The 12,645-nt window shown below is 51.8% G+C and overlaps 3 protein-coding genes across 3 annotated transcripts; all 3 read right to left on the bottom strand.

The window, feature by feature from the left end:
- Positions 1-3,155: 3,155 nt before the first annotated feature.
- On the bottom strand, positions 3,156-3,461 carry LOC311206425 (feather keratin 1-like; the record flags this gene model as incomplete). The annotated part of the gene is made up of 1 exon (XM_084281706.1): positions 3,156-3,461. One exon carries the CDS (start codon positions 3,459-3,461, stop codon positions 3,156-3,158), a length of 306 nt encoding a protein of 101 aa, XP_084137832.1.
- A 3,062-nt stretch (positions 3,462-6,523) lies between these two features.
- LOC311206857 (feather beta keratin-like) lies at positions 6,524-6,829 on the bottom strand (the record flags this gene model as incomplete). The annotated part of the gene is made up of 1 exon (XM_084282611.1): positions 6,524-6,829. One exon carries the CDS (start codon positions 6,827-6,829, stop codon positions 6,524-6,526), a length of 306 nt encoding a protein of 101 aa, XP_084138737.1.
- Positions 6,830-11,220: 4,391 nt separating this feature from the next.
- LOC311206853 (feather keratin 1-like) lies at positions 11,221-11,526 on the bottom strand (the record flags this gene model as incomplete). The annotated part of the gene is made up of 1 exon (XM_084282607.1): positions 11,221-11,526. The coding sequence occupies one exon, from the start codon at positions 11,524-11,526 to the stop codon at positions 11,221-11,223; it is 306 nt and encodes a 101-aa protein (XP_084138733.1).
- Positions 11,527-12,645: the final 1,119 nt, after the last annotated feature.

Here is a 12,645-nt window from a genome sequence, read left to right as displayed (position 1 = left end):
GGGCTCGTTGCAGCTGTTAGCCAGCGGGGTGGGTCCGCAGGGGCGGCAGATGTCGTAGCAGGACATGTCTGTGGTGTGAAGGGTCCCTGGAAGAGAGGGTGTTAGTAAGGCGGAGGGTGTTCTTTGCTTGAAGAGCTGTGCTGGGGGAGTTCAAGGGAGCGGAAAGGCCCAGAGTGGGGCTATGGAGAGCCTGGTGGTTGGGAGGTGGAAGGGCTGCTGAGGCTGGGGAGAGAAGGTTTGTGGAGAGATGGGCCAGGTGCGGTGGGTGAAGGAGCGGAGCAGAGTTCAGACTCACCTTGTTGGGTGCAGGGGAGAAGGCTTCGGCAGGAGTATGTGAGGGTGAGAGGCGCAATGCCGGCTTTTATGCTGGTTCCCGAGAGTCTGCGGAGCAAGAAACCCTTTGCGCATGACAGCATTTGCCGTGAGCTGCTCTTACATGCCACAACCCCTCAAGTAATGAGGTGGGGTGTGATCTCCCCACAATGTTCTGCCTCCCTTTCTTCCTGTTGAGGATGTTGGAAGTGGCGGAACATTTCAAGTGAGAGTATTAAAGACTGAAGGATAGCTTTTGAAGGTTCATGTAGGGGTGGATAGATGTTGCATTCAAGACATGGGAGAGGTGCGTTGTTGTCCATGAGGTCATAGTTTGGCACTCAGGAGTTGTGATTGTTGGCTTTGTTGTGTTGAGGAGGCCCCCCTTGTTGGCATCCACAGTAGGTTGGCCAGTGCTTCTCAGGTATGCTGGGCGTGATGCGCTACCACTTGCATCACATTCAGTCCCTCCGTGCCTTCATCCCAACTCACCAGCCTGCGTTTAGCCCTTGTCTTTCCCGTTGGGTGTGCTTCATTGGTGGCATGGTGGCCATCTTGCACGTAGAGGCTGTATGTGGGAGCAAGTGTATGGGAGCAAGACCCCTGTCTTGTCCCTGGGGCCGCAGTCTAAAGAGGCAGAGAAGAGGTGTTTGCATAGCAGGGTGTTGTAGTCGCAGGCCTGTCTCAGGGCTGACAAGACTAAGTGTGTTGGGAGCCCTGTCATGCTTCCTGAAGGGTTGCATTGGCAACACCATATTGCTCCCTTTTCTGTGGCCAGCACAAGGACTTTGGCCTAATGCAGTTTGGTGGGAATCCCTTGGGCTTTCTGTTGAGGCCTGGGAGAGGCTGTGAGATTTGTGAGGGGCAGGCACAGACATGTGGGAGTGTCAAGAAGGTCTGGGCCCAAAGCACTGGGGTGTTCTTTGAGGTGAATTTCAAGGGGGAATGCAATTTCTGTGCATGGTTTTCAGTGTTGACACATACAATGTGGATTTTTCAGAGGGGAGCTGGAGGTGTGCATGCTGCTTGTGGCTGTGGACCTGAGGCCCCAGTGGTCGTGGTTGCATTCTGAGGAGTGGGGAATGGCAAGTGCAGCCCCTGATCTGCCAAGGTGACTGTTTAGAAGGGTTTCCCACTGCAGCTTGTTGACGAAGATGCTGGGGAGTCTGTGTGGCTGGTTATGCAGGAGTACGTGGGACTCAACAAGCTACACCTGCAAACACTGAATGCCCCAGGTGATATGTTTGCAATAGCAGTTTCAGTTATTTTTGAAAGGTCATGGTGACTTGGAGAGGTTCCTGAAAACTGGAAGAGACTCATCCCACTCTTTTGTTCAAGAAAAGTTGAAGGAGGAATTTCTGGGAAACTGCAGCCTGGTCAGCCTGATATCAGTCCCTGGGAAGGTTCTGAGGAAATCCTCCCTGAATGTATTCTCAAGTACAGAAATGTGATGGAGCGTAGTCAGCATGGATTTATTGAGAGCATATCCCATGTGTGCCTACACCGCATCTTCTACGTAGAAGTGACTGACGTCCTACCTATATGTAGGACTCTGTGATAGTGTTTGTTGTGAAGGTGGAGGATCAGAGAGGCACAAACAACATCGATTATTGGCAGAGACTTTTATTGAGGAAAGTGCATGGAAAGGAAGGAGCATCAAGTGGAACAGCCCCTGGGGGTCTTGGATGCAGGTAGGGTGACCAAAATCTCATCCTTGTGTGCGGCACACTTTTCCAGAGCACGGAGAACTTCATGCCCTATGACGGAAGCAAGCAGCAGAGAGGGAGTTGATCCCTGGTTGTGGTTGGCTTGTGAGCACGTTGTAGCAGCAGAGAGAACTGGACATAGGAGACAGTGCAAGCCAAGAAAAGAAGTAGGAGAATGGTAGAATGTAAGTGGGCCATGTGTCCAAGAATCGCAGAATAGCCCACGTCCTTGCTTCTCTGGTTCATGCCTTGAAAGAAATAGCTGTGGTTGTGAAGCTGATGACCCAGTGGATCAGTGACAATGCAAAGGCGCATCCACAATGCATGAGGAGTCTTGTACCATATGTGAGGTGTTTGTGTGACAGACGTGTTAAATAATACAGGCCTTAAGAGAGACCCTAAAGGGACACCATGCCTCCCTTGTCTCCAGCTGGGCACCAAGCTCTTGAGCGCAACTCTTGGAATGTGATCATGCAGCCAGTTAAGGATCTGCTGAGTGGCCCATCATGTCTTTCTACTTCAGCAGGAAGGAGCTATGTAAGAGCGTTTTCCAAACGCTATTTGTATACCACCAGGCTTGGGCCCTGATGGCCACTTGAGCCCTGCTTTTTTTTCTTTCTGTCGAGTGAAGTTGGAAGAGTGTTGGGAGAAGAAAGGAAGACGAGGCTTTCAGGATATGGGATGCAGATTGATTTTATTGAGGAAAACATGAAACAGAGGGTACGTCAAGTGGAAGTTGCACATTCTGAGGTGCCTGGAGGGTGACCACCAGCCAATGTCCTTGCGTAGAGCAGATTTTCCCAGAGCCCTCAGGTCTTCCTACCCCATGGTGGGAGTAGCCCCTGAAGGTTTCCTGAGGGATTGTGCTAGTGAGCAAGGCATTGCAGCCGTAAGTAGTGGCCGTAGGTGGTGGTGCTATGGAAAGGAGAAAGAGGAAGAAAGAAGGAGATATGTTGGCCATGTTTCCTGACAGCATGGGCTGTCCAATACCTTGTTTGCTTGCTTTGTTGTGCCATGGAATGATGAGCTGTGGCTTGTCAGCTCGTACACCATGGACAGCACGGAATTGGGTCCTCAGACCGAGAGCTGGCTGGCATGGTGTTGGAGGCTACTGTCAGGAATATTGGCATGGGACCCTTAGCAGGGGTAGCAGGCTCTTCCGCCAGAGATGCAGTCCAAGCCTCCCAGGCCAAAGCCTCCGAAGCCGCCGGAGGAGATGGGCACTCCCTGGGAACTGAGGTTGCTGCCCACGGCAGCTGATGCGGAGGATCCAACGGCGGTGTTCTGGGGGAAGGAGCTGAGGATGGGTCCTGGCAGGGTGACCAGCACGGTAGGAGGCTGGATGACGACGTGGGAGGCCTCGCACTGCCTGACACAGGGCTCGTTGCAGCTGTTAGCCAGCGGGGTGGGTCCGCAGGGGCGGCAGATGTCGTAGCAGGACATGTCTGTGTTGTGGAGGGTCCCTGGAAGAGAGGGTGTTGTGAAGGCGGACGGTGTTCGTTGCTTGAAGAGCTGTGCTGGGGGAGTTCAAGGGAGTGGAAAGGCCCAGAGTGGGGCTATGGGGAGCCTGGTGGTTGGGAGGTGGAAGGGCTGCTGAGGCTGGGGTCAGAAGGTTTGTGGAGAGATGGGCCAGGTGCGGTGGGTGAAGGAGCGGAGCAGAGTTCAGACTCACCTTGTTGGGTGCAGGGGAGAAGGCTTCGGCAGGAGTGTGTGAGGGTGAGAGGCGCAATGCCGGCTTTTATGCTGGTTCCCGAGAGTCTGCGGAGCAAGAAACCCTTTGCGCATGACAGCGTTTGCCGTGAGCTGCTCTTACATGCCACAACCCCTCAAGTAATGAGGTGGGGTGTGATCTCCCCACAATGTTCTGCCTCCATTTCTTCCTGTTGAGGATGGTGGAAGTGGCGGAACATTTCAAGTGAGAGTATTAAAGACTGAAGGATAGCTTTTGAAGGTTCATGTAGGGGTGGATAGATGTTGCATTCAAGACATGGGAGAGGTGCGTTGTTGTCCATGAGGTCATAGTTTGGCACTCAGGAGTTGTGGTTGTTGGCTTTGTTGTGTTGAGGAGGCCCCCCTTGTTGGCATCCACAGTAGGTTTGCCAGTGTTTCTCAGGTATGCTGGGCGTGATGCGCTACCACTTGCATCACATTCAGTCCCTCCGTGCCTTCATCCCAACTCACCAGCCTGCGTTTAGCCCTTGTCTTTCCCGTTGGGTGTGCTTCATTGGTGGCATGGTGGCCATCTTGCACGTAGAGGCTTTATGTGGGAGCAAGTGTATGGGAGCAAGACCCCTGTCTTGTCCCTGGGGCCACAGTCCAAAGAGGCAGAGAAGAGGTGTTTGCATAGCAGGGTGTTGTAGTCGCAGGCCTGTCTCAGGGCTGACAAGACTAAGTGTGTTGGGAGCCCTGTCATGCTTCCTAAAGGGTTGCATTGGCAACACCATATTGCTCCCTTTTCTGTGGCCAGCACAAGGACTTTGGCCTAATGCAGTTTGGTGGGAATCCCTTGGGCTTTCTGTTGAGGCCTGGGAGAGGCTGTGAGATTTGTGAGGGGCAGGCACAGACATGTGGGAGTGTCAAGAAGGTCTGGGCCCAAAGCACTGGGGTGTTCTTTGAGGTGAATTTCAAGGGGGAATGCAATTTCTGTGCATGGTTTTCAGTGTTGACACATACAATGTGGATTTTTCAGAGGGGAGCTGGAGGTGTGCATGCTGCTTGTGGCTGTGGACCTGAGGCCCCAGTGGTCGTGGTTGCATTCTGAGGAGTGGGGAATGGCAAGTGCAGCCCCTGATCTGCCAAGGTGACTGTTTTGAAGGGTTTCCCACTGCAGCTTGTTGACGAAGATGCTGGGGAGTCTGTGTAACTGGTTATGCAGGAGTACGTGGGACCCAACAAGCTACACCTGCAAACGCTGAATGCCCCAGGTGATATGTTTGCAATAGCAGTTTCAGTTATTTTTGAAAGGTCATGGTGACTGGGAGAGGTTCCTGAAAACTGGAAGAGACTCATCCCACTCTTTTGTTCAAGAACAGTTGAAGGGATGAATTTCTGTGAAACTGCAGCCTGGTCAGCCTGACATCAGTCCCTGGGACATTCTGAGGAAATCTTCCCGGAATGTATTCTCAAGTACGGAAAAGTGATGGAGAGTAGTCAGCATGGATATTTAGAGAGCATATCCCGTGTGTGCCTACACCGCATCTTCTACGTAGAAGTGACTGACGTCCTACCTATATGTAGGACTCTGTGATAGTGTTTGTTGTGAAGGTGGAGGATCAGAGAGGCACAAACAACATCGGTTATTGGCTCGGCACTGGACAGATATAGGTCCCTTTGTTGATGGCTGAAACAGGCCCTTATCAAACATGGGGCAACTTCTGAATTCATCTCACAGAGGCCTCCTCTGTAGTCCCCAGTACCAAAACCTTGCCACGTAACAACAGCACAATAGAGGAGGTCTTGTGGCACTTTTCGACCTGATCTAGAACCATGTATTTAAACAGGCTCAAGAAGGAATCATCATCGAATGGCTCACCTTGGAAGGGACTTTAAGGATCATCTTACTCCAGCCCTCGGCCATAGGCAAGGATGCCACCCACTACATTACGTTTGCCAACGTCCCATCCAGGCTGGCCCTGAACACCACTGGGGCTGGGGTAACCACAACTTACCTGTTGTGGTTAACCACAACATCCTCACCATCCTCACCATCCTCACAGTGAAGAATTTCCTTCTAATGTCTAGTCTAAATCTATCCTCTTTTAGTTGAAGACAATTACCCCTTCAACTATCATTATCTACATGAGTAAGGAGACATTCTCCATTTTTTTATGTACTTTTTATGTACCCCTTTAAGTACTGGAAGATCTCAAGGAAGTCTTGGCAGAGCCTTCACTTCTCCAGGCTGAACACCGCCAACTCTCTGAGCCTTCTTTCACAGGAGAGGTGCTAAAGGTGGTGCTTCACGAGAACAGAAAAGAGGGGGAAAATCAACTCCCTCACTATGCTGGCCAGTCCTCTGTTGATGAAGCACTGCATGCAGTTGGCCTTGTGGGCTGCAGGCGTGCACTGCTGGATCCTGTTGAGCCTTTCATCCAGCAGAACAACCTAAGTCCTTCTCTGCATCTCTGCTCTCAATGAGTTCTTCTCCCAGTCTGTACTCCTGTCTGGGATTGCCCTGACCCACGTTCAGTACATGGACTTGTTGAACCTCATGTGGTTCACATGGGCCTGCTTCTCCAGCCCGTCCAGGTTCCATTGGATGAAGATTGTTGTGTGAAGAAAGGAGTGTCAGGCTGGCATGCATTAGAACTTTATTGAGGAAGACTCATGAAAAGGAAGGAGCACAAGCAGCAGGGCCCTGGTCAGAGGTGCAGGCACAGTGACCATCAGCAGCTATGCATTTTGTGTGGAAGGTATTCCCAGAGCATGTTGATCAGAGCATCCTCAGTCCATGAAGTTGGCTGCAGGGCATTGTTAGCTGCTGTCAGGGGTGTTGGCGTGGGTCCTTAGCAGGGGTAGCAGGCTCTTCTGCCAGAGAAGCAGCCCAGGCCTCCCAAGCCAAAGCCTCCGAAGCCGCCGGAGGAGATGGGCACTCCCTGGGCGCTGAGGTTGCTGCCCACGGCAGCTGATGCGGAGGATCCAACGGCGGTGTTCTGGGGGAAGGAGCTGAGGATGGGTCCTGGCAGGGTGACCACCACGGTGGAAGGCTGGATGGCGACATGGGAGTCCTCGCACTGCCTGACACAGGGCTCGTTGCAGCTGTTAGCCAGCGGGGTGGGTCCGCAGGGGCGGCAGATGTCGTAGCAGGACATGTCTGTGGTGTGGAGGGTGCCTGGAAGAGAGGGTGTTGGGAAGGTGGAGGGTGTTGGGGCTCTGCGGAGTGGTGCCTTGGTAGGCAAGGAGAATGGGGAGGCCTGTGTGTGTGGGGAGCATGGTGGTGGGGAGGTGGTATGCCTGCTGGGTTTAGGGGCATAGCACCTGTGGAGAGACGGTTTCGATGGGGCGGGTGAAGGAGGGGATTGGGATTGAGGCTCACCTTGGTCGCAGAGGAGAAGGTGTTGAAAGGAGTGTGTGAGGGAGCGAGGTGCAGGGCCGGCTTTTATGTTGCTCCTTGAGTGCCCGCAGGGTGAGAGAGCCTCTGTGCATGACAACATTTGGCGTGAGCTGCTCTTGCATGCCAAAGCCTGGCAAGTAATGAGGTGGGGTGTGGTGTCCTTCCCACAACTTGACGTTTTCATTTCCTCCTGTTTGGACATGGTGTTAGATCCTGGCGTTACCTTCAAAGTGACAGAATTAGAGGCTGGAGCCTTTCTCTGAAAGTGGCATGGGAGGGCAGGTAGGTGATGTGTTGAAAGACTGGTAGAGGTGTAGTGTCTTGAGTGAGGTCTTTGTGTGGCATTCATGTGGTGTGGCCCAGCCATATTGGACTTTGTGGCTGTCAGCAAGTTATTGCAGTGGACAGCATTGGGCATAGAAGCGGGTGCTACGAAAAGAAGGAAGGGGAGGTGAGTAGGTCCAACCCTGGCCGTGTTTTCCGACTTTTCCATGTTTCCCCTTTTCCTCCACATCTGAAGGCGCGAGAGAAGACAAGGCTTGACACTTTGCTTGATGGGATTTCTTGGGCTGGGTGGTGTGGTCTGTGAGCGGCCCTGAGGTTCATGAAAGGCAGAGGAGAAGATGGACTATGAGAAAGGGCCAGCTGGTAGCCATCATATTATTGGAGATGATGTTTGGGATTTGTGTCAAGGGGGAAACCTATTTCTCTGCCCAGTGTTTAATTTTCTGAAAGATGATTTGGACATTTCAGATGGAAACTGGAGGCATGCGAGCTAAACCTGCAAAGGGTGAGTGAACATCAAGGTCTTCCACTGGTTAGCCAAGGTGAGTGTTTCGCGGGCTGTCTCTCAGGTGAGTAGTGCACATTGCCGAGGAAGATGGAGAAGCTGTGCCACTGGATGTACTGAAGTGCACAGGACCTGTCAGGTTGCACCCACAAATGCTGAGAGTCTGTACTGTGTCTGGCTGGGATGTTAGCTTTCCCTGCAGCAGCCCATACAGTGCTGTGCTCTGCACTTGTAGCTAGAACAGCAGTGTTATCTCTACAGTGCTGTGTCTACTGCGGAGCAGTGCTGGCACATCAGGAGTCTCTCTAACCCTCCTAGGGGGTGGGCAAAAAATTGAGAAGAGAAACATCACCAGGGCAGCTGACTTAAACGAGGCTAAGAGATATTCCATACCATATGATGTCACACTCAGCAATAAAAATGGAAACAGGAAAAAGAGCGGATTGTTGGGCTCTCATTGTGAAAACGTCAGTCCTCCTCCCAAACACCGGCTACGTGCGTTGAGGCCCTGCTTCAGGGTGAGGCCCTGCTTCAAGGATGTGGTCAAGCATCACTCATTAGAGGGAAGTAGAGAGTAATTTCTTTCCTCTGCACTGCCACAAAGCCTTTATTTATTTATTTATTTATTTTCCCATTCCTCCTCCCATTTCCCCTTTCCTTTTTTTTTTTTTTTTCTTTAGTTAAATTGTTTAGTTAATAATAATCTTTCCTTAATACGAATTATCATTAGCTTTTCCCTTTAATTAAATTATTTGTATCTCTACTAGTGAGTTGTTCTTCAGTTCTTCCCCTCCTCATCTAAGGAGGGGGAGTGAGAGAGCAGTTGTGGTTTTTAGCTACCTAGCGCGGAAAAACCACCACAGAGTCCTGGCTGATATCTTCACAAGGCTTTCAGTTTTCTTTGAAAGTTGATGGTGATTGGGTTCCTGAAGACTGCAAGAGACTCATCCCACTTCTATGTTGAACAAGATGGAGAAGGAAGGTTTGGGGAACTGCAGGCTGGTTGGCCTGCCATCAGTCTCTGGGAAAGTGCGGATGGAAATCTTCTTGGGAAGCATTGCCGAGCACACAAAGGAGAAGAACGTGAAGGGGAGTATTCAGCATGGAGTTAGAGAACTGAAGTCATGCCTGGGCCTTTTCAGTGTCTTCCACATTGAAATAACTCTCCTGGTAGGTGAGGGAAGATCAGCAGCTGTTGCTTATGTTGCCTTTAGTAAAGGCTTTGATGCTCCCTCCAATGACATGGCCATTCAGAAACTGAGAAAGTACAGGATTCTTTGAGAATGAGCTGGGGTTGAGGATTTGGTGAGCCCTAGATCCAGCCTCATCCCAGAGGTGCAACCCTCATTCCATGACACTGATTGCAGTGTCTTGATGGTATTTGTCAGGGGTGGTGGCCAGAAAATCCTGATGGAAAAGAGTTACTCAGTGTGTGCTGACTTCTGACCCATGCAGAAGTCCCTTAGCTATCCCAAACCTTTGGTTGGGCAAGTGAAGGTCTTGTGTCACATGCCAGATGAACAGCAGCAGCCCATTGCTGCTGTTGTCAGTGACATACTTGGTAAGAGAAGTCTTGTGTCCCTTTTTATACACTCCTACAACTGTAGACGATCTAGACCCATGAGGCTTTTCGAGTCCAAGTCCTGAGAACATACAAGGCAACCTGAGCATTAAAGCAGACGGAATCATCAAATGATTGAGTGTTTTGGGTTGGAAGGGATGTTAAGGATCATGTAGCTCCAACCATCTGCCATGGGCAGGCGTTCTTTCCAGTGGATCAGGATGCCCAAAGCCCCATCCAAGCTGGCCTCAAACACTTCCAAGGGGTGAGGCATCCACAGGTTGTCTGGGTTAGTTCACCATCCTAAGGGAAAAGAATTTCTTCCTTATATCTAATCTAAATCTACTTTCTTTTAGCTTAAAGCTGTTAATACTTGTCATATCACTACACACACTGATAAAGTGTTCCTCCCCACCTTTCCCGTAGCCTGCTCTATGTACTACACGGCCTGTATACAATCTCTTGGAGCCTTCTCTTCCCCAGGCTGACCTAGCCTGGCTCTCTCAGCCTGTGTTTGTAGGAGAGGTGCTCCAGCTCTCTGATCATCTCATGCTCTAACAGGTCCAGATCTGTCTTATGCTGGGGGCCCAGGCACTCAACAAAGTCTTCCAGGTGGGGTTGGAAAAGCACAGAGTAGAGAGAGAGAATCGCATCCCTCTGTGTGTTAGCTGCACTTCTATTGGTGCAGCCCAGGCAACGGCTGGCTTTCTGGGCTGTGAGTGTACATCGCTGGCTCATGTTAAGATGTTTCTCCACAAGTACCCCCAAGTCATTTTCTGAGAGGTTGCTCTCAATCCAGTTGTTGCTTAGGCTGTATTCATGCTGGGGATTGTCTCAACCCAAATGCAGGACCTTGCAATCAGCCTTGTTGAAATCCTTGAAGTTTCCTTGGGCCCACCTGCTAAGCCTGTCAAGGTCCTTCCAGGTGGCATCCCTTTTTCCTCTAAGGTGTCGGCCACCCCACTGAGCTTGGTGCCATGCACAAACTTGCCGAGGGCCCGCTCAATCCCACCATGTATGTCAGGGATGAGGAGGTGAAATAAAACTGGTCCCAGGACAGACTCCCGTGAGATAACACTCCACCCTGGTCTTTACCTGGGCATAGGGATGTTGGCTGCTTCGCCTTGAATGTGCTCATCCAGCCAATGCGTTTTATGCTATGTGGTCCTTCTGTCAAATCTATGACTCTTCTTGTTTTAAAACAACGCTATATGTATGAGTGCTGTCAAGAAGCTCCTTGAACAACAACAGACTTGGGCCCTGCTCGCCTGCCGAGCCCTGCTTAATGTTGAGTGAATTAGAAGGAGTGTTGGGAGCAGAAAGAAAGAGGAGACATCACAGGCTGACATGCACAAGAACTTTATTGTGGAAAAAGAGTGCAAAGGTATGAGAGCAGAATGGACCTGTTCCGTGGTGCAAGTAGTGCAACCATCAGGCTGTGTCCCATGGTAAAACAGATTTTCCCAGAGCCCCAAGGTCTTCCTCCACTGCAATAGAATCAACACATGGAAGGTGCTGGGTAGGTTTGTGGCTGTGAGCAAGCCATTGCAGGGGAGAGCAGTGGACATGGAAGATGGTGGTAGGAGTAGAAGGAAATGAGAGAGGATGGGCTGTCCGTGAGCCATGTGTCCAGGCAGCACGGACTGGCCCCCTTCCCTGCTAGAGTGTGGAGTGCCATGAGAAGTAGAGCCGTGGCTGGTGAGCCCATGTGCCTCGAACAGTGCAGAGGTGAATCCTCAGTCGGAGTTCTGGCTTGCATGGTGTTGCAGTCTTTTGTCAGCGGTGTTGGCATGGGTCCTTAGCAGGGGTAGCAGGCTCTTCCGCCAGAGATGCAGCCCAGGCCTCCAAGGCCAAAGCCTCCAAAGCCTCCAGAGGTGATGGGCACTCCCTGGGCGCTGAGGTTGCTGCCCACGGCAGCTGATGCGGACGATCCAACGGCGGTGTTCTGGGGGAAGGAGCTGAGGATGGGTCCTGGCAGGGTGACCAGCACGGCGGGAGGCTGGATGACGACGCGGGAGTCCTCGCACTGCCTGACACAGGGCTCGTTGCAGCTGTTAGCCAGCGGGGTGGGTCCGCAGGGGCGGCAGATGTCGTAGCAGGACATGTCTGTGTTGTGGAGGGTGCCTGGAAGAGAGGGTGTTGGGAAGGTGGAGGGTGTTGTGGGCGTGAGGAGTGGTGGTGGGGAAGGCCAAGAGAGAGGGGAGACCTGTGTTTGTGGGGAGCATGGTGTTGGGGAGGTGGAAGGGCTGGTAAGTATGGAGGCAGAGGGTAAGTGGAGAGATAGGGCCGGTGGGGTGGGTGAAGGATGGGGCCAGGGTTCAGGCTCACCTTGTTGGTCGCAGGGGAGAAGGCTTCTGGTGGAGTGTGTGAGGGTGCGAGGTGCAGGGCCGGCTTTTATGCTGGTCCGTGAGTGCCCGCGGGGCAAGAAACCCTTTGCGCATGACAGCATTTGGCATAGCTGCTCTGAAATGCCAAAGCCTGGCAAGTAATGAGGTGAGGTGTGGTGTCCTTCCCACAACGCACCCTTTTCATTTCCTCCTGTTGAGGACATGTCTATTTGGCCTTGGCGGCATCATTTAAGTGAGAGTGGCTCTTTGGATGGATTTGCATGGAGAGTGCATTTGAGGGCAGTCAGCAGACGTGGCCAAAGCATGGGAGAGGTGGGGTGTCATGAAGTGAGGTCATGGCGTGTCACTCGTTTGGTGCGGTTTGCGGCTGCATTGTTGTGAGGACGGGGCCCTATTTGCTGGCATCGCCATACAGCAGGCTGGTCTGGGCTTCCCAGATGTGCTGGGCATGAGGCACAGGAATACTTATTTATGATGATGTTACCCCTCTCATTTATAATGTGTAGCCATCAGTAGGTGTAATCTCTTAGGAGTTCAGCAGAGATTTGATTAAGTTCCTCAGAATATCCTTCTGGACAAAATGTCAAGCACGCAGCTAGACTAATATCTAATGTGATGGTTGAGCAGTTGGCTGATTGGTCAGACTCAAAGTGTAGTTGTAAATGGGGTTACCTGTGCCTGGCAGGGAGTCACTATGGGGGTTCCTGAGGGCTCCATTTTGGGCAGAGAAGCCTTGGACATAGATGTTGAGAAATTAGAGGGCCGGGCTATGAGCAACAGCATGAAATTTAACAAGGACAACTGGCGAATTCCCCATCTGAGACAGGGCAACCCTGGATCTATGTCCAGACTGGGGGAGGAGAGGCTGGAGAACG

Source organism: Netta rufina, assembly GCF_964035555.1.
Source record: "Netta rufina genome assembly, chromosome: 2".
NCBI lineage: Eukaryota > Metazoa > Chordata > Aves > Anseriformes > Anatidae > Netta > Netta rufina.
Note: the sequence above shows the minus strand (reverse complement) of the source record. Positions and strands in the feature narration are given on the sequence as shown.